Source organism: Passer montanus, unplaced genomic scaffold, assembly GCF_014805655.1.
Source record: "Passer montanus isolate IOZ18808 unplaced genomic scaffold, ASM1480565v1 scaffold34, whole genome shotgun sequence".
Taxonomy (NCBI): domain Eukaryota; kingdom Metazoa; phylum Chordata; class Aves; order Passeriformes; family Passeridae; genus Passer; species Passer montanus.
Window position 1 is genome coordinate 1,330,242 of NW_024368152.1, and position 22,070 is coordinate 1,352,311.

Genomic DNA, 22,070 nt, shown 5'->3' on the forward strand with positions numbered 1-22,070 from the left:
TAAAGTTCAGACTTTACATAACAGGGGAAACAGTTGCTAAGAAGGTCTTACTTGGATGACTTGGAGCATTGATGACTTGTATTCAAAGTGAACACTTTACATAAAACTTGTGTATTTTCAAATGGTCTGGTATGTCTAGATATTTCAATATGTTGTTATGGTCATGTAACAGGCTTCATTTCTAAAGCTGAGTAATTTTTTAAGGTCTCAAATGGAATACAGTTTCCAAATAAAAAGTTTTACTGGTACTTTTACCTCACCGGCGTGAATGATTGCACCAACATATATGAATTATTTGACTTAAACCACTTTGGGCTCTAACATTTATTTCTGGATAGATGCTTTGCTACAATTAATAAATTAATATAATGTTTCCTAAATGCAAGGTGGTCCTGTATAAAAGTGATCCTGTTTTTGTGCATTTTTTTCCCCTCCATCTAGAATATGGTTTTAATGTTTTCATTTGGAAACTGACCCTGAAGCATGCATTTCATGGAGAAGAAACATTTTGTTTCATTGCTATTTTAAGTGTTCTTTTTGTGTCCTTTTTAGCACAATGTCCAGCAAATGAAATACGTACAGAATCATCAGGTGTGATACTCAGTCCAGGCTATCCAGGCACCTACCCCAACTCTCAGACGTGTTCTTGGACTATTAAGGTTGAGCCAGGATACAACATTTCCATTTTTGTAGAAATGTTTCAAAGTGAAAAGCAATTTGATGAGCTGGAGGTATTTGATGGTAAGAAAGATTTAAATTCTATCTTATTACACAAGAACAAATACTGGGTGAAGTGGGCCTTGATTTGAAATTGTTGGGTTTATAATGCAGTGATTATCTAAAAATTAAACAATTCAGAATTCCTATTACTTTTGCCTTAAATCTAAATCCATTAGTTAATAAGAGTTTTTATAGATGTATTCAAGACATTATTCAAGAAAATATTTTAAATTTGCTTAGGTATTGTTACAGAGGAGCAGTAACAGCTGCAGCTTCCCTAGGAAAGTCACACAGTTTTTAAATACATTTAAAATACATTAAATACATTTTCTGTTTCCTAGGAAATTTATGGAGGAGTCTAAAAGGAGAAATTAACATGCTGGTCCATAATGTTTCATTTCTGCTGAAGAAGTATTCTGGGGTTATAATTACATTTGTCCAAATGAATAAAATTTTTTGAGCCTTTATTCTGAAATTTGAGTTGAAATACCCTGTCCATAGCATAGCAGACCAGTGTTGTTCACTGTTTGAGTATACCACTGTTGAAGAGTTCATCTGGTTTGGATCAAAGAACAGAAAAATGTGTTGTCACTTCTCAAAGGGCTCTACTTAATTCTTATTTTCCACTTAATTCTGAACTTACTATGACTTATTATGTTCTCATTGATTGACAAGGATAACTAGTCTCTGATTGTTCTTAAATACATTTTTATTCATTTAGAGACCATTATCATATCTTCCTTCATTAACCTAGAATATATAAGTATGATAGAAATGATGAATATTCACTATGAGAGTTTCAGAGCATGAAAAAATATTAGAAGGTCATATCTTTTGAGGTATCTTGTTCTAAGTATTCTTCTGAAGGATTAGATTTGTTGTCTAAAACTACTATTTTTTTTCACGTGTTGGTAGAAATATCCTTAAAAAATCCACAGTATTTTTTTTGTTTATAAAAATGCCACATCATAGCATATTTTTTGTTTCATAACATGTGTGCTGGTCCATGTCAGGTTAGTGCAGAAAACAGTCTGCAAAAAAATCTTTAAAGACTGTCTTTTCTTCCATTCCATTTTGTATCAAAGACAATATAGAATGTTACTGGAACTTTTCTAGTGATCTGATCACTTTGTTTTCTTTTGATAAATTCTGTTGAAAAAGCATAATTTTCCTGATGTATATTTTTGTTTTCTTTCCTGTGAATTTAAATGTAATGAAACCAGATTATCAATAATACATTTGAGAGAAGAACTAATGTTGTTCCTACATTTTTAAGCACTTTAATTTCATGGCATGAAATAATATTCTTATAAATTTATCTCTACTGCAGCTCTGCAGAAGTAATTTTTCTACCACCTACCAGCAACCTTAAGTGAAAAAGATAATGGCATATTTATAACCTCTCAACTACAGTGCCTTGTGGAGATTCCAGAGCTAGCTCTCAACAAGATTATATTCAGATATGGCCCATTGCAGCACCTTGCAGAGATACTTGTTTGTGTCCCTGTGGCCACATTAGCAATGTGCTTTGCTAGACTAATTAGTTACACATCTCAGCATGAGTTTTTGGGGGCAGAAGACAATGCTGATGTGGCTATACTGCTTTCCAGTGATGGCTATAATTCAGACTCAAATGTTGCTGCATTTTGCAGCAAACAAGTATATGTCATATTGTGGGGCCTTGTATGGTCCAAAACAGTGTATTTCATCTAGGTTAGTAGAACTGCACCGATCTATCTCTAACAGGTAAAGATGCACCATCAAACTTTATGCAGAAACAGTATAAAGATTTGCAAGACAAATATTTAGGGAAATAGTGTTGCTAAGGCACTCATCTCTGATTTCTTTATAAGGCAGCTCTGGAATGCAAAGCACAGGAAGGACTACACCTCCCTGACTGCACTGTACATTATGGTGCTTCAGCAGCTGGATGATGATCAGGGTGGGCAGCCAGTCAGTAAAGTCACCCTGGCCAAGTGGGAGCAAGAAGCCCATTAGCCATTCCCACTTACTTGTGATACCCTTAGAAAACCCTCTCCGGATTCTAAACCAGAGAAGCCATAAATGTTACATGAACATAATTATTAAAGTATTTTGAACTTAAAAATATTGCATTCAGGTGTTTACACTGAATAGCATTAAATAGTACAGAAAATATTTTCTTCTCTCTGAAATAAACTGAACCTAATCTATCACTGAAAATAGAAGGAAATGCCAACTTTTATCTAATATTCAAGAGAACACCATATGACAGATCACCACAGCAGAACTTGAGTGAGTTGAATGTTTCCTTATATTGACAAATTCTGCAGTAATAATTAAATAAATGTCAGATTCAAGAACAACTGAGTCACACTGCTGACCTTCCTGAACACCATCTGAGAGGTGACTGCTAGGTAAGGTACAGAAACTGAAACTCAACTCCAGGAAAAACAAAGCAAAATTAAAATACATTGACTCAATCCTCTGGTCCCCTAATGATTAAAAAATGTGGTGTGGCATATGGTGCTGCAAAATAATTTTATGATCACTAATAAAGATTCTTACCTTATTGTAGGTAGTATGTCTTTATTTGTAGAAGTCCATTTTCAAGTCCCTTGAGAATTTTAAAAGAGCATTTACATTCCAAACTGTAACAAGGGTATTAAACAGATTTACAAAATCCAAAGTGAAGCACAGAGTAACTGAGTCAAATGTCATGTTCTAAATATTTTTTTCAAGCAAAAATAGGAATTGACCTTAGCATTCCTTATCATTTATCCTACACTGTAATCATCAAACACTAACTCTGCAATATGACAAACAAGCCATGAAGCATTCTTATGAGGTCATGCTGAGCAACCTTGCCTAAAGCAATGCTTACTTCTAGATGCATTTATTATTTAGAATTTTTTTAGTAATGCTAACTTAGTTGCAGTATTAGGGTGACTGAAATGCAGTTCCTAAGAATGGGGAAGTAATTTTAATGTTTATGTTTTTGTGGCTTCCATAGTCTCCCTTCTGTACCTGAAATGTCCCAGTCAGAAATTACACTTCTTTTTTATTGAACTCGATGGGGCTCGCAACAATTTTCAATTGTATTCTATTCAATTTTTGTGTGTCATTTGATTCCGTTTTATTTTTCTATTTTCATGTAACATAGGACCACCTGGTCAGGCTGTAGCTGCTCAAACTCAGCAAAAAATTAATGAAGAATCTCTTTATTTGTAATAGCAACTCTGACCAAGATAATGTTGGTTGATCTAGCTTTCTTAAACCTGAAAAAACATGGAGCAAATGACATGATGAGCATGTGGGAATGCTTCAGCTGGAGAAAACATAACCTTCATGTGGAGGAAAACAAAGCCATTTCATGTTTAAGAAAGCTTCCAGTTGGAGATTGGATTGATACATGGATTTTTTTTGCCCTCTTGTATATATGTTGTTATATAAATAGTGCTGAAATCATTATCTGCACCTCTAGGGTTTTATTCTGGTGAAGATATTGGTTTAGGGTCAGGATACAGTTTTTCAGCATCATGTATTTACCATAAATGAACACCACACTAAAATGAAACTATAGTAAACATACTAATTAACAGAACTGAGCCCTAGTGAAGCATGCAAATAGCACTTGTACATATGTGTATTGTAAGTGAAACTGTGGTGGTCTTACATATGATGGAGCTTTTTTTTTGGGCTACTGTGTCCATTATGTAATATGGTGGTGTTTAAATTATACAAGCTATACAATATCAAAGAATGTATATGTTTGCTACAATTCACTAGGTAGAGCTTAAATAAATAATAGATTTAAAAGGGCAAGGAGCAGAAACACAACCTCATTCAGTGTATTTGTGTCAAATATAAATGAATACCTTTTTTTTTCATTTTTAAACCACTACTTTTTTCAGTGTTTATGGAGAAATCACTTATTGCTTTATATTTCCATTTGCTTGTACCAAGATAAAAACTCTTGGTACAAACAAATGGAAATATAAAGCAATTATAATGCTCTCTAGTGAAAACGTAAAACCACATGGATAGTTTAAATTGAGATCTGTTAGTTATTTCTCTGACAAAGAGTGCCTGGCTATTTCCTAATATACTGTGTTCACATTCACAGCTTAGTTATAATATTGAATGAATTACTTAAACTCATAGTACTTTAAGACTTCAGTAGTTTCTCTGTTCATCTCTGAAGGTTCTTCTGGGCAAAGCCCTTTACTGGTTGCTTTGAGTGGAAATCACACTGGGCAACTGAACTTCACAAGCAAAATGAATCAGCTGTATCTCCGCTGGTCAACTGATCATGCCACCAGCAAGAAAGGATTCAAGATCCGTTACTCAGGTATCTATTCAGGCTTTCTCTTAAATTATCTTTTATGGACATGCTGTTGTCAACATGGACTTAAAACCATCACAACTGTTCAGCATCAAATAGAACTTGTAATATAATGTCTGTTTCTCTGAAGATATATTTTAAGGATGTGAAATCATTCTAAGTTAAGCCCCGAACTTTTTCTCTCCATTTTTTCCCAGTGTGTCAGAGATCTCCAAATTAATACTTCCCCAATTAATACTCCTCTCTGCATCTGTTCTCTTGTCTTATCAGATCCAGAGAGAGGCCTTTGAAATGTAGTGGTAGGGATAACGGTTAGACTTTCACAGAAGTACTCAGAAGTGAGAATTTTTGATCCTCAATAGCTGTGCAGTAATTCAGCTGCAATGCAGTGCACAATTATTAGGTTTGCAATTTCCTAAAGTTGCAGTTCACAACTCTCATTATTATGTTTTTCTTCATGTACAGATAAATGTGAAACCTGGGGGGGGAATAAATCCCTCATTTCTTCAACAGGTTGCATATGAATCTGGTAACATGAAAATATGTAAGTAATCTATCTAAATAGTTCCAAATTATTTCCCATATTAATAATAAACATCAAGAAGAAACATACTGCAGTACTGGATTATGTGTTATGTGTAGACATATTGACCCTTACTCAGTTTGCAGCCTGCTTAAGATGTTTCCACACATATATCTACAGACACATTGCTACTAAAAGGCTTGGCTTTTAATAGCAATGTGATCCCTTGAACATTTACATGATGTGAATAGCATGTCTGAGAGAAAAAGGTGATAATTGCTGTCATTAACATCTGCTTCTTCTATGTTTAGACTTGATTAGCAATGTAAAGGTTCTGTGTGTTAATTTTGGTGTCTAAAAATTGTCAATATAAATTAAGTAGAGAAAGGAATACTAAGAATGTTTTAGCAGAACATTTATTGAAGTACCAGGGAGACTTATCTCCCATTTAGTCATGGCAAATGTTCTTAGGGAGACAGTTTTTGGGAAGCTCACTCCTTTTCTGTACCATCCGTGCTCTGCCTGTCTAATTTCTGGAAAGTTTGTCTTGTTACTGAAACATAAGGTCAGGGCCAGCTCAGAGCATAATTATGATCGTTTTGGGGATTTAAGAACTAAGCAGAAACTGTTAGCAGTGAGGAAAAAAATCACTAAAAGCATCATCTTCACCTGCACCTTTGGATAATTATTAGCAGACAAACTGAAGCTGAGGGATGGGGAAAGGAAAATTTTTTTTCAAGCATACTGAAGGTGAATATAGGTTTTCATAGTAAAAAAGCAATTGCAGGATTTAATAGAGAGATTGAGAGTGTGCAAGAGGGAACAAAGAGAACCTGTCACACTGTAGCCCTCAAATGTGTGGCAGTGAAAGGAGTGGGCTTTCATTCATTAATTCAAAATGAGGAATCAATATCAGGGTTACATGAATAGACTTCATGTGAAGATGTTGGTTTGTAAATATGAGATTATTAAGGAGGCTGATTTTTGAGGAATAGCAAAATATTTTGTACCTTTGCATGTACACAAAACATGTTTTGCAGTACTGAAGAAGTGGTGTGTAATTGCTAGGCTCAATTCATCAATTATTATGGCGCTAGCTATGACTAACAATAAAACTGGGGGCTGGAGAGAGATATGCAGTCCTTATGGCTATGTTCTAGGAACAAACAACAGTTTAGCTTTTTCCGCTTCACTAACAGTCAGTGCCTGCATTTTTCTCTAAACTTCTGTCCATTTTACATGAGATTCAATGGAAATAATCAGCATGAAAGAAGAGTAACAGTGAGCAGCAGCATAAACAATTGGATTTGAATCCTAATGAGGGAGAGCAACATCATGAAAGTAGGAAAAATACAAGATCCCAAAAAGGCTATTGATACTGTGGCAGCTGTGACTGAACCAGCAGGCTTCCTCATGATGAAGATCCTATTGAAATGAATTACTGCCCTCCCATAACCTCTCCCTTCTTCTCCAGCTATGCCTGTGCACAAAATTTTGTAAATTGTCATTTTGGCACAGCTAGATTTCACTTGTAGTTACAAATTTTATTCTCTGTTAAAAACTGCTTGAAGCTTTTAAGGGAATGCTTAGTATTTTCTTTAGAATGCAATCTAAATTGTGTAAGCTGTTTGCTTAATATTATGTTTACTATCATGTAGTATAAGACTTTTTGCTAAATCTCAGAGGGAAAAAGTGAGACATTACAGCAGACAGGTGTTCTTTTAAGGGCTTTGACATATTATACAAGCACTAGCTTAGATTTTAGTCTAAATTACACATTTCCTAATTGCACTGATGCCTAGATATTGAATAATCTCTTTCTTAATCTACGCAGTATCTGCATAGCATCCCTCCATAATTTATAACCCTGCATACACATTCCTACCTAAGCAAGCTAGGGGAAAAGCATAACTAAGAAAAGGTAGATGATTTTTTTTTTTAATATTGGTAGAAGGAATGAAAGTGTGCTACAGTACCTGGCGTATCTGCCGGAGGCACAAGGACTTGGGAACCAGATGGGAACTTCATTTGCTACTTTTCAAATTGACATTGCCACTATAACAGTTAAAGGCTTTTGTTTAACTATTGGTTATTCATTCAAAAATAAATAAGTCCAGTGGTTACTTAGCTAATTTGTAATTTCCTGCCAATAGCACTATTTCTCCTTATTCCTCAGGTTTAAGTGGCCAGGTTTTTGCAGCAGGGGGGTTACAAGTATGGCTTCTAGAAGCTTCTCCTATGTCCAAAAGAACCAGGTCCAGCTGGTTCCAAGATGGACCTGCAGCTGGCCATGGATAGTGATAGTGCCTCTGCAATAACAGACTTAAAAAATGTAAATATATATATACTCAGCAGCAGCTAGAAGGAGTGAGAATACATAAGTGACAACTCTGCGGAAACTATGGTGGTGAAGATGGAGGGGGAGGAGGTGCTCCAGGCTCCAAAGCTGAGCTTTCCTGGAGCCTGTATTGCTCTTCAATCCTAGCACACCACTAAGGCCCACCCAGATGCTTGCTCATTCCCCCCTCAGCAAGATACAGGATGGAGCAGAGAATCAGAAGAATAAAAATGAGAAACTTGTGGGATGAGATAAACAGGTAAAGTTTAATAGGTAAAACAAAAGCTGCTATGACAGTAACAGCTGAATGATCTCTCCCTGTCCCCATCTCAGCCCTGTAAGGTGAGAAGGGGATCAATTCTGCAGCTTTGGTGTGCGCCTGGCATCCAGCCAGGATCAACCCTTTTATTATGTTCTTCTAACCTCTTATGTAATTGCAAGAAGTTTAGTTCTTTCCCATTCTTTTCTTGTTATTTTTAAGCTATGGATGTGTTAAACAAGTGTTCCTACTCTCTTTCTATTTCAGTTTAAAATAGAATAATATTGATTAGTTTGTCTTTACATTTTCCAGTAGATGGTTAGAAGTGACAGAGGAACTGTGTGAAGAAGTTAATCAGACTCTGTATGTTTCTTCTCCAATTTGTAAACTTTTAGGTAGTGATTTGCACGGCAGGAACATCACAGCAGTTTATACAATACCGTGAATCACGAAAAATATTCAGGATGATTTGTAAATGTTGAAACACCAGTAAGAACAGCTGTCATATAAATAGCAAATTATTTAGTTAGATATTTAGTTTGCAGATATTGACAATTATATCACTAAAGAGAGAATAGGCCTTTGCAAATTTATCTTGTCTTTTCATATTATTTATTTGTTAGATTTAAAATAAAATGCAAAAGGAAAAGAATGACAGCCTGATCCCATTTTGTTGCTTGGTTGAGTATTGTTCCCCATTTTGATCCTGTACATTTAGAAAATGAAAAGTAGCATATGGAATAGATAGTCCATTATATAAGGAAATTGTTTAGTAATCAGAAAAGAGATATTTAATTTTCTTATGTGTACTTATGTAATTCCTTTAGGCAGTGTCCAATTTCTTATCTATAAAGTGAGTATGACAGTAGCCTTCTACTACAGTGGATATTTAAAAAATAGCAGCACAAAGAGATAAGCTTCCCCAGTAATATGACAAAGACAATTAAGTATCAAAAAGGGAAAGTTTGAAGGAAGGAGTATACTGAGATGTGACTTTTTATTTCTCAACATAAAATCTAGTATGTGAGGTAAACAAATCATTGTGGTATCTGAAGGAATTTTTTTTCATTTATTTATAATTTCAACCATAGTGCTGTTTCTGTGAATACTTACAAATATCTTTTTTTTTTTTTAAATTTTTACTACTGATCAAGAATACTGCTGGGAAATCAAGTCCTTTGCTAAGATTAATTCTTTGATCAAATTTTGTAGATTCCCTGTAGAGAGTGAGTTCTACAAAATCATCTGGGAGGGTTGGACATGGAATTTAAAAGAATTTAATTTTTAATTGGGAGTCATTTAATTGAACTTCCCTGAGACAGTGTCTCAAACAGCAAAAAAAAATCCCCTCAGCATAAATATTTAAATATTCCAGTTATTAAGAGAATATGTTTTGTTAGAGGAAGAGTGTGGTCCTGCAAATGCAAGATCAGTGTTTATAGGTGTTGCTGTCCTTACATTCATTGACTAGTGCTATCTGATTTAGCTAGCAGCTGTTATTCTGTTGGTATTCTGTAGTAAATTACAAAAGTTTTTGCGTAAAGTGAGCTGAATATTTTGATTATAAGCGAGCTGAAAATGTTCAGTATGTTGCCTTACAAAATAAACTGTTATCTAATAGATTCTGAAAAAATGTGGATGATATGTCATTTGGAAAAGTAAATTAAATCTATAACTATAAATAGTTGCTTTGTTCATTGGATCGGTCATAGAAGTTCATCACATTTTGTGGTAAAACATTTTCATTCCTAGATGAGAGCACTCCTGTGTGATTACACCTATTCCAGCTAAGCCTTATGAGATTCCCAGATAGATTCCCCTGAAAACTGGCTGGAAGAAAAACAGCATTTTATCACAGTGGTCCTTGACACAAGGCTGCAGTATTTTATGAGTGCATTGTATGGATTTCTGCTTAAGCTCAAAATTTTCACTCAGCTTACAGTATCTGTAGTTTTCAGTCTGACATTCTTCAAACATTTGCTTACACTTCAGGTCTTCAGATATTTATTTATTGCTTTGTGTGTGGTTCTTCTGTTAATGTGTCAGTTCCTGATTCCAGAAGTTGTTATGCGTGCTTCATCCTGAGCTCTGAAGGGAGTTGTGGTTAAGGAATAGATTAAAAATTACTAAGATATAGACTAAGAAGGGACTTGTATGTAGACTTAACACTATTCCTTCACTTTATCAACAAGTGTACTTTTCAGTGCTGTAAAATAAAAATCCATCTTCAGAATTTTTAGATAATTTTCTTAAAATGATTTTGTTCTTCTCATGCTATCTATAACTTAGACATAATACATTGCTTTGAGTATCAGCCTTTTCTATACATACCATGATGTCTTGGCAGCACAAAGTACTATATTTTTAGTAGGGCTTTTACATGGATGTGGGTTACAGGCACTGCTTACCTGTAACCTTGTTGATGGCTACTGACTTGCTCCCAGCCTACTGCTACTACTTTAAAATGTCATTAATAAGAATTTCTGTAAGATGGAAGATGGATCTGATCTAGGTTAAATAAATGTTTTAAGCATAAGTTATCCAAACATACATGGTTTACATCACAAAATGCATGTTGTGTGTGTCAGAAACACTCTTAACAGTCATGAAAGTATAAAGTTTGGTACTCTGGAGCACAGCCCCTTTATGATACATGGGAACTTTTCTGTACTGCTATCTAGTGAACTTCTCATTCTATTTCAAGGAACCCACCTCACTTCGTGTAGTCTCATTCATCATACCCTTTTTGTCACAAACTTTATACCCATTACGGTCAAAATATCTCTGCAAAGACAGTCTAGCTGTGCTCCTCAACCCTTCTTTATCTCCAGTCCTTTTCCACCTCTCCCTACAAATCACAGTCTACTTTTAGCGGTAGAAAATATTAGGTTTTTCTTTATCCAACTTTTATCTATCTTTCTTTCCCATCTAGCTTAACATCTTTATTTCTCTTCATTTTACAAAGACACCCCTAATTTGTTATCCTCCTCTTTCCTGTCTACTGTCTCTGGTTTTCTCTCTCTTTGTGTCCCACCAGTCAGTTTCATATCATTTTATATTTTTGCTTTCCCTGAATCATTTTTTTACTCTGAACACAGTCTCTGATTCATCAATCCTTTTGAACCACTACTAATGGCTAACCAAGTACTTATGTTTCTCTCATTTTCATTGCTTTCTCCTGGTCTCCAGTCCCTACCTTCCTGTTTCTCATCTCTTTGTGCAATCTGTCATGGCTACTCTTCCCCATGGCTCTTAAATCAACACCTTCGTCTCAAATATTCTTTATCTCCTTTCTCCAGTTATAACCTCCCTACCCTGCCAAATACATCTCTTAATTTTATATTCACACTTGAAAGTATGCCTTTAACTTTCACAATGGCAGATGACCACAAAGTTTTACCAAAGCATTTTGGCTTCCAGATCTCTTCCTTATTTCCTACAGGTCCATGAATCCACTGCCACTCACCTTGGGTTGTCAGGGAAAGTAAGCATAGTAACAGCAGACTAAAGACATGGTTGAAAGCAGAAAATATACAGGAGTCATCTAGGTATCTGGGGAAGGAGGATATAGTTTTTTGTAGAATATCTGCAACAATAAACTTTCGAAATAAGTATTTCATAGGGATGTTGAAGTAAATTCTGAGTGATATTTCTATTTTGTCTTCCTTCTTGTTTTCCTCTACAAATTTCTTAATTCAAAAGATTTTTTTCTTGACTTTTCTCTGAACACCACTTGATTCACTGGAGAGGTTAAACCATGCTTTTGGGCTCAAGGCATTATTAATTGTTATGACATAAGCAAAAAAGTATGACTGATAGATTTCCCCTTTGACTCCCAAGGAAATTTTCAGTATTTTGGAATCATTCTCTGTAATTCAGCAGCCTGAATGCCCCATATTTCATGCCATTTTAAAGCTTTTTTCTCTGGATAGTCATATATATTTATAGTTGTAATCAGCCACAGCTAAAGCATGGCAATAAATACCCTGGCAATCAGAACATGAAGTTTAACCTGTTATGCTAAAAATCTATTATCCGTTAAAAAACCTCTTCTTTTATATCTAGCCAAGAATTTACTGTTAGAATAACAATGTTAGCAGTTTAATAAAAGAATTACTGGCCCAGATTAAATAGTTATAGGAGGATACAGAAAAAAGAGATATGAAAAGTACTGTATAGAAAAACAGTACGGTTAGAAATTTTATGCAGTATTACTGGGCTACAGAGAAATATTTTATGTCTAAAGTTGCAGTAGTGATGTAATAAATTTGGAGTTTTTTCTGAATTGCATATTTTATTTATGACTCACTATCTTTTTTTAAGATCTAGGATATTTTAAAATTAAATAGCACTTAAGACTTTACTGGAGCTGATTTTAGAGGTCTAACCTGTTTGTTTTTCTATAACAATCTTATTTATTCTTCAATATGTTGAAAGGATAATTAAAACCATGTTTATTGTGGTTCTCTAAATGTCAAGTCCCCTTTCTAAAGAGTAATTTGATAATTAATGTGATTTAGGCAGGCAAGTGAGTGTCACCATGCTTATAAAGGACACAGAACATGGCCCTAAACAATTCTTTTACTGAACCATCTTGGCTTATTAATTTTCATTCTAGTTTTAATTTTTTCCTTTATGATTTAGTGGGGGTTTTTTTCCAGGTAGTCCCCAAGTGAAAGAATGTACAGAAATTACATTGTGAGTGGAATCAATGTTGCTTAATTGAGAACTATGTAATATAATTTCAACAAATAACAATGTTTTTTAGTATCTTGAATGTTGGACTTAGCTTTACTGCTTATGTTGAGTGTTATTACTTAGAAATATTGACTTTCATATACTGCATCTAAATCTAGATATTTAAAGGAAGCATTTCAGTTAGGAATATAATCAATTCTATGATCTCTGTCAATGAATGAAAAGATTCTTTAGGTGGTAATTGATGTAGTAGATGCGCCACAAGATGACAAAATATACATTAAAGGTAAAAATTTAAAAATAGAGCTAGCTATTGAAAGCTTTATACCCAAACCTGTGCACTTGTGAAAATAAAACAACTTCTACTGGATTATTGTCTGCAGAAGTTAAAATTAATATCACAGAATATCTAAGACACATTTCAGTATTATGGACTATTCCAACAGTAGTCTCAGTCTCAGTCTTATTGGTATTGACATTTAGTTCTCAGTGGAGCTCAACAGGATCTTCTCTGTGAGGAATGTTGGTAGGCTTGTTTCTGTGGTGGATGTGCAGTCAGAAAGCCATGGTCCTGCCATGTTACTTCTGAAACGATAATCTCAGTAAGCTTGATATGCTGCATAACTTCTTCCAGTACGCAGTGACTTATACATCAGTAGGGAGTCCAGGTAATTTTTTCATATTGCTTTTATCCAGTGATAAATGTTTGCATTCTACAAACAGATTAGTGTTACGACTCTGCATATAGTGTGTCAAATTATACTGTACTTCTGCTTCATCTGGGTCCAGTTCAGGTATCCATATTCCGTCCTTACAGACAGATACTGCAACCTTATTTTAAGAACTGGTCTTTATTACTCACTTTTTGACACAAAAAAAAATTATACTTTTTTTGCTTACTCAGCATATATATATATATATATATATATATATATATATATATAATCCATTTATAACAGGTTCTAAAGAATCATGCTGGTCATGAAAACTCCTCTGCAAAAAATATTAATAGAGTAGTGATTAAAGTTAAGTAAAGTTTACTTTCATTTCAAAATTTAAACAGGTGCATTCTGTCTTACTTCATAGGTAGTGTAAATTCAACATTTAAGAAGTTGCAATCAGTTATGTTACATGCTTTTCATAAAAATTAATATACTTGCTCATATGACAGAACAGGTACAAAAATTAACTGCATTTTAACCTGAAAAAAAAGCATCTGAAGAATCAGTGTACTGTTATTTGTCTTATAAATTTTTAACATATTTGACAAAATGTGTAAACTTTGACGTGCATATCTAAGTGCACTGAAATTTTTAATAAAGGTGTTTCTAATTGGGTTTGCATATTGTGTAGCTCAAAGAATAATTTTGTTACCAGATTTGAAGTAGAATGTTTATTAAGTGTGAGCGAACTTACTGAACATTGTATATGCTTCATGAACATGTATATGCTTCATATATGCTTCCTTATGTGCAGTAGTACAAACTGGTTTTGGTTATAAATTTTGGTTTTGAAGTTCATGATATTTCTTTATAGGTAGTCTGAATCATCACTGAGGATTCCAAAAGTACTGTAAAGGTTTCAGTATTGATTTTAGTGGCATTCAAAGTTTGTGCGTGTCATAACTAACCTGAATTTTGTACATTAAGTGCATTTGATTTGTTTTTTAGTAATGTCCATTTTTTGGTTTTTAGCTCCTTATTGCAGTTTAAACCCTAACTTGAGGAATGGTGGAATTATAAATAAAACAGGTGGTCCTGCTGGAAGCAAAGTTCGCTATTACTGCAAACCTGGGTACAGAATGATTGGTCGCAATAATGCAACATGCAGGCGCTACCAAAATGGCATGTACCAGTGGGATTCTCCTGTGCCAATCTGCCACGGTAAGATCATGCTGTCCTCTTGAGCAAGCTTCTATAATTTTCTTGTGAGGCTGTTTGACAAAACAAAGATGCAGCGTTGTCAGTTCTGCTGTATGCCAAGAGAGACACTGACATCATGACCTGATCCAAACACACACTGACTTGTGTGTCTCTTGTGTACAGAGTTGAAGTATTAAGAACTATTCATGCAGTCTAATACAGACAAAGTGAAAAATATGTCTTCAGTACTTTTTTTCTTTAGTAATGTACATATCTATAAACAGACCACAGGTCATGATATTGTATTACAGAACATTTTTAAAAAATCAGTAGTTATAAGGGATTACTTTATTATTTTAGAAAGTAACTTTATAACCAGTACTTTAAAGACATAATTTTTAACTTCTTTTCTATTTTTCTTTTTTTTTGTTGTTTTGTTTTTACTATCCTGAAACTGAACCAGGGTCTCCTTTAGCTTGTTGCTCTTGTTAATAGTCATTACTATTTGTCAAATATATATGCTCCATCCCTGGAAGGCCAGGCTGGATGGGTCTTTGAGCAGCTGGTCTAGTGGAAGGTGTCCCTGCCATTGGAATCAGATGGTCTTTAATGTCCCTTCCGACTCAAACTATTCTATGATTCTATGATAATATCAGGGACCTGGGGAAGAGAAAGGCTGCAAATTCTACCCATATCATGTATGGCCTATTCTAACATATGTCTGCTTCTAGTCTACTTTATTTATGGAATGAAATTATAGTAGCATTCATATTTAAGAATATGATTGATTAAAACTTGCATTTACTTGTTCTTAACTTGGTAAGACATCAACATTAGTTTTTATGTCTTTTACAAGAAAATATTTTGCTTGATGTTCCATCTCAGTGATGGGTCAGATATTTCTAAAATGATGATAAGATGGAAGTATGAAAGTTTTATTTTGTGAATTAGGAAAAAAAAAAAAAAAAAAGCCACCTGAGATTTGGTATGATGCTTACCCTTCTGTTGAGGGTGTGCTATTTGTAAGAAAAGTAAAAGCAAAAAGCTGCAGAAACTTGGCTACAGTTGAAGAACTTGAAGGAATAGGGTCCCTATCTTTTATACAGAGTAATTTGGTAGTTAAATATTTCTTCTGGAAGAGCATTTCTTGCTGAGAAGGGCCATGTGGCTATACCATTACCAGTCCAGGGAGAAACTCAAACTGTCAGTGTGCCACAAGCAGGACCCATGTATCTGTGTTTCCAGAATCCAGGATGTCTTCTAATCGCTTATGCTATCATATTATATGGTATTGGTTATATGGTATATGGTATAATGCCACAAATATGCCATACATGACTTGATATGGCATGTGATTCTGTTTAATCTTCCTGTAGGTCACTAAGTCATGGGAGAATCTGTATGTGATCTAAATGTGAGGTAAATTTAGGGACAACTGCTGCTTTTGGACTTGAGCTGCATTTTAGGTGCTGTTTCTGGTGCTGGCATTGAAAATTCAGACACTTTGCACTAAAGAACCTGGAATAATGAATAAACCTACAGCTTGGGATCAGCAAAACAGAGGATAAAATTCTATTCCAGATTAAAACAAAATTTTAACATCTGTACATGGGATAAAATTTTGATTAATTTGCTTAAACATGGAAGTCTAGCATCATTTTCGGTTTCCTGACGTGTTTTACCTCTCCTCCATCCTCTAGTAGAGAAAGGTGTTCTAGGCATGAGACTTGCAGGATGTTTTGGAGGCCTAACAATCTCAGGTAGCTCGAGACAATGGGAAAACAAAAAAGCCCCATCTACCTAAAATGCTCTGTTTGATGTGGTCAATACTGTTGCTGAAACTTTGGGAGCTATTTTGCTGACTATTGGGCAGGTGTCTTTTTTCAAAAGATAAAGAAATTTTTGCATTCGAATGTGGACCTCAGTTACTTTAAGCGTGAGAGGATAGAGACAGTATTCTGTGTGTACTTGTTAGACTGGGGGAATTTGGGCCATAAATTTAAGAGGCCCTACATTTTACTTTTCTCCGGAATTTAAAATCTTGTGATTCCTCAGCTGTCACAAATTCTATGCAAATGTATCCCTTAGCTTTCTGCTGCTTATCTAGCCAGACAGTATTAGCTTTCTACTGCTACTTCCACTACTGTTCAGTAAAATAGCAGAGTTCTGTAAAATGAAAATATAACCCAGCACATAAAAATTCTTATATAGTTAATTTTAGTTTCTCTCTTTTTGTAGAACAGTCTAATATTAAGAGTTTTCTTTTATATTTTTAGTTTTTACATTTTATGTTCACAATTTTCTGTTCACAATGGCACAGAAAGTGTTTCAAATTTGCCATTCTAACCTTGAAAATTATGTCTAAACATAATGAGGTTTGTGAATGGAGAAAAAATTTCTTTAAACAATTTAAGAAAAAAGTCCCCTTTTTTCTTAAATTTCCCCCACTTTAAAGGACAAAATGGAATAATTCGCAGAAAGGAGGAGGGAAAATGTACAGATGTACAGGACTTGATATAACATCCCAGGACTTGATAGTGGATAACCAAGGGTCAGAGACCCTCAGATAGTAATAGATTCTGAACAGAACTTAAGGGAACTCAAGAAAATTGTAAAATACTCAGACACTGTGTCTGCCCTTTTTTTATCACTATGTGCAAGAAGGAGCTTTGAAATTTTAGCAATCTAGCATTTTCACAAATACCTTTTTTCTTGAATTTTAAGCTGTATTTATAATTTCATCAATATATATGGCTGTAGATTTCTGCAAAAATGGGAGAAAAGAATATTTGCAAGATAAGTTGTTTAATCTTTACTATAAATTTATTATAAATTTAATATACAATTTATAATATATAACTTATAATATATATAACTTTACAACTCTGGCACAATTATTCCAACTTGTATGTCTGAATGAGGCATATGTTTTTCAAAAACTCTGAAATGGAGAGAATATTTCAAAATTTATTTTGTACCTGTTATCAAAATGCATTCTCTTGAAAATTAATTAAAATTACACATTTGGTCCAGCTCATGGATTTCATTCTAGGATCTTTCTGAATCAAAAACCCTTTGATTAGTTCAGAAGTTTCCATAAAACCAGTCCTGCAGGGTTGCATTTGTAATTAATAATTTGAATTTGTCAGAATTAATTTTTGAAATCAAGTTTGATCATATTATCAAAAAGGGTAATTATTTTTTGCATATCTATTAAAACAAAATCTAATTTGAATATGAAAACATCTAATATGAGTTAAGCTGATACGGTCAGAAGATATTTTTCAATTTGTCTTCTCAAATGCAAATGTTGTAATAATATCCTGAATGCTGTATAAAAAACTTGACTCCTATCTAGGAAATTATAACTTACTGTTATTGCTTTTATTTCATTTGTGAAGTGAAAAGAGAAACATGAGTCATGCTACATTCAAAAGAGATATGGAGAGAAAATAGCAATTCTTATATAACAACAGTAAGTGGTTGCTGAGAGGAAATAGTAAGGCCCCAGTAATGATAGTGGCAACAACATTTGTCAGCCACTGATTAGCTCATGTATGGATTGCCATGCTGGGGGAGAGTAGGAAGAGAAGACTGAGGCTGGGAATGAAGAGAAGACAAGAGAAAATATAAGAGAAGCTTGGCAAGAAGTGCAATTGGAATAAAAAGCTGGGAGCAAGTTGTCAGGGTCAGTTTGGCTCAGCAGTGCTGGGCTGCCGGAGTCTGGAGGCTGAGACATGGTGCCAGTGGGAGTGCAGCAGAGTCTCTGGCAGGCATGAGCAAATGTCCCTCTTTATCTCACCTGTTCTTCCTATACAGGACTCAGCTTTTGACTTTGCTCTGTCTGATTTCTCCCACTCATTCTTAAAAGAGCTAAAAATACTTTGAAAGAGCCTTGAAAAACCCTTGGCAGTTCTTCCCTATTTGAGTTACTTCCTAGTAGGTTTAGAAAAGAAAACTGGAGGTACCTACTTTAAGTTTTCATCTGAGTTGTAAGTACTTGGAAAGGCTCTGTTTATGACAGAAGCATGATACAAGTTTAGCTGATGCCAACAGTTCATGCTTAAAATGCTGATTCCAGGTACTGTCATAATGCTTAACTCTGTTCTTGAAGTGTATAGCTGTACCCTGTGGAGCTAGAGAACTTTGGACTTTTTGCTCTATTGAACAAAGAGTATTCCAGGGCCATGACTGTGTTCCATGTCTGCCCTGGGAGACAGGGCTTGAAAATGCCCATTTATAGTTTGCACAGGACCTATGATTCTGAGGCCACCAAACTACTTCCTCATACAATTAGGTGTTCTGTGGTTTTGGGCATGGAATTAAGCTTGGGCTTTTTTACCTTTTTGGTAAATGTTACTATGCAAAAATATCCCTTTTAGCATACAGTTTTAAAAATGTGAGGTAATAACAAATTAAAAATACCAAATTCCAGCAATCTCTTATAAACCAGTGACCATATTTCAGAATATAAAACAATAAGTGTATTACTCTAGACTGAAAAAAATCCCAGAAATTTAAGGAGAAACCAGGTAGTTTTAAAATCAATCTTTTAATAAGCTAAAATTAGTTCCAAAATGAATGAAATAATTAATCTGTGTTCTTTCTTGATAGAGGAATTACAGCTAACCTTACTTTAACAGGATTGTAAATTAGGTTTTTCTTTTTATTTTTTTATTCTTTTCTTAGAGGAGATGGTGAAATACTAGAACGGATTACGTGTGGAGAGTGTGAAATTTTCATCATTGGAGATCTTCCAAAAACAAATTAGATCAAGATTGGTCAAGTATGAGTTTGACTTGTGATAGGAGAATAGACTAGATGACCACTCACAACAGATTTTTTTTATACCCCCAACCCCATTTTCACTTCCTTTTTTATATCTGTGTGTATCCAAGTCTGAGAATTGTCAATGCTCTCTCTAATGCTTCCAACTGGATATCATATGCATAAACCACTGAGCATGTTTTTGTTTAGAATCCTGCTTTTAGGGACTTCTCTGTTTCTAACTTCAGTTTTTGGGTATTTAAATGCCTTTTCCAGCACTATGTTCGGTGCCAGAAATAGATCACTGAATGATGAATGCTTCTGGATTAACTTTAGGGATTTTCCAGCATATGAAAATAAACTCAATGTCTGCCTGTAATGCACTCCCCAGCTTCATTTCTATACATAATGAAATTGCATACTTTGAAGATAATTTATATGTAAGTATCTTACTGGAACACAGGTGTATAGATACTTTAAAGGATTGCCATACACCTTAAATTTACTGGTTTTAATGAGAAATAAATGCAAGTATCATGCGGAACATGAAAGAGCAACTAAAACTACATCTCACTTTCTAGATAAATGGCTTTTCCCTTGCATTGGAAGTATATTTTCTGCTGTGAAAGATAATAGATACAATTAAGGCTGACTTATATGTTTAACACTCTCAATGCGTATCTCCCAGCTGGAACCTGTCAGTCTCATCTAATCATTGACTTAAGAAACATGCTGTCAATTCCTCAAGACAGAAGATTTTTTTCAGACCATTCTTAATTCTTTAACAATCATGAAGCTGCGAGCTTCAAAATACTTGGTTGTGGCACAGTAATGTCATTGTTTCCACTCTCCAAAGAAAATGTGACATTTTAGTCAGTTTTGTTCAGCTTACTTTACCTTAAATTTCAATGTACTTGCTATTTAGTGAAACTCTCCTTGCTGATATGCTTTGTTTTAACACTGCTGCTCTAAAAGCTTTAGCAGCCTTGATAAATTTCTAGCAACAGGAATAGTTCATTCCAATCCCAGGCTCTGGGAGACAAACGTACAAAAAATAAGCAGATAAGACTCTAACTGGAACAGCGCCAGAATGCCCAAACTGCTTTTATGATAAGTAGCTAAAGCAGCAGTGAGAAAAGCCTGACAATTTAGCAGTACAAGATTTAGAAACAGCTAAGGAAAGAATGGACACATTAATGGCTGAGGTACACTCTGAGGATGAAAGTGCTGAAGTGTGACAGCTAAGCATAGATTTTGAGGTGCTTTAGCATACTGGACCTTGCATCAGACCTGACATAACTGAGAGGCCTACCTGTGTGTGAGCAGGCATGGTACATCTTTTGTTCCTTAAAATAACTTGCACATAAGAGCTACACAGTCTTGAACTTTTCAGTGTGTCTCTAGAAAGGTTATTGCTAAAGGTGAAGAACAAATGTTGACAGAATTATTAGCTCTACCATGAACTAAACAGACCTGGATTGGTTTGTTGGGGGTTTTTTTTTGTTTGTTTTATTTTCAAATGGCATAATAAAGGCTTCTTGCTTCACTAAGGTATTTGAAGTTATTTCATGTTTGGAGTATTTAGAGGGAAATAAAATTAGGTCCACCTGTATATGCAGATGGGCACATACATGGGATAGGTGGATAGAATCATAGTTTTGAGATTTTGGTTTTATACAATTAAACGTATGCAGACTTAACACAGAGGTTACTGTTTTGATATGAGAAAGGAGACCTGAAAATATCAGCAGTTAAATGTAATAAGTTAAATCTTAACCAAAAGCATTCAGACACATTGTCACAAGTCAGAAGAGAACTGTAAGATGTGTTAGGATGAGTGGAGGCACAGTGCAAGACATTGGGCACACTGAAATCCTTCACAGTAACCACAACTTGAAATGCATTGACATTTTTGTGATGTACTAAAGTAGAGTGTGAGTTTAACTTTCCATCAATTCACCATGCAGACAAATGTTGCAAGTATTGCTTGCCTGACAGAAGATCAGAGTTGGTTCTAGTTGTAGGTAAAGGATTCAGCTGATCTTTAGGGAATGTAGAGCATGTAACTAGATATGCTTATGCTGACTGTGTTGAGTGCACCAGAGACCTGAAAAACTACCACTCCTGCTGTGGTCACCATGTGGAAAATTACTTCTAATAGAAAGACATGCTCTCAGAAGCTGCAGAACTTGCTTTTCTCCTTTCCTTTCTCCACTTTCTCTTACATGACTCAGAGCAGTTAAGAGTGAACTTCCAGAACCCCTTCCTTATCACTTCTGTCTACCTTTTCTGTCCCAGTGCTATTCCTTCCACTGGCAAGGGGCTCAGCCCCTGCCCACTGATAGAGAAATACTCAGTTTTGATAACAGGAAAATATTTCTGGTTAGGATACAAAAAGTGCCAAGTTATGTAATAAAGGAGGCAGCTTATTTTGGAACATTCCTATTGTTCTAATTCTGTTAGCAATATGACAAATTCCAGACGGAAGGAATATTGAAGTAATGATTCATCATTTTATAATGGCTGTGGAACATTCCTATTGTTCTAATTCTGTTAGCAATATGACAAATTCCAGATGG

The 22,070-nt window shown here is 34.8% G+C and overlaps 1 protein-coding gene across 2 annotated transcripts in view; it reads left to right on the plus strand.

The window, feature by feature from the left end:
- CSMD1 (CUB and Sushi multiple domains 1) overlaps positions 1–22,070 on the plus strand; it is a 1,056,650-nt gene that overhangs the window by 958,610 nt on the left and 75,970 nt on the right. For both annotated transcript variants that reach the window (XM_039715657.1, XM_039715658.1), the window contains exons 47-49: positions 553–741; positions 4,904–5,050; positions 14,557–14,745. In XM_039715657.1, the coding sequence (XP_039571591.1) occupies positions 553–741; positions 4,904–5,050; positions 14,557–14,745 (525 nt within the window). The remainder of the gene's footprint in view (positions 1–552; positions 742–4,903; positions 5,051–14,556; positions 14,746–22,070) is intronic.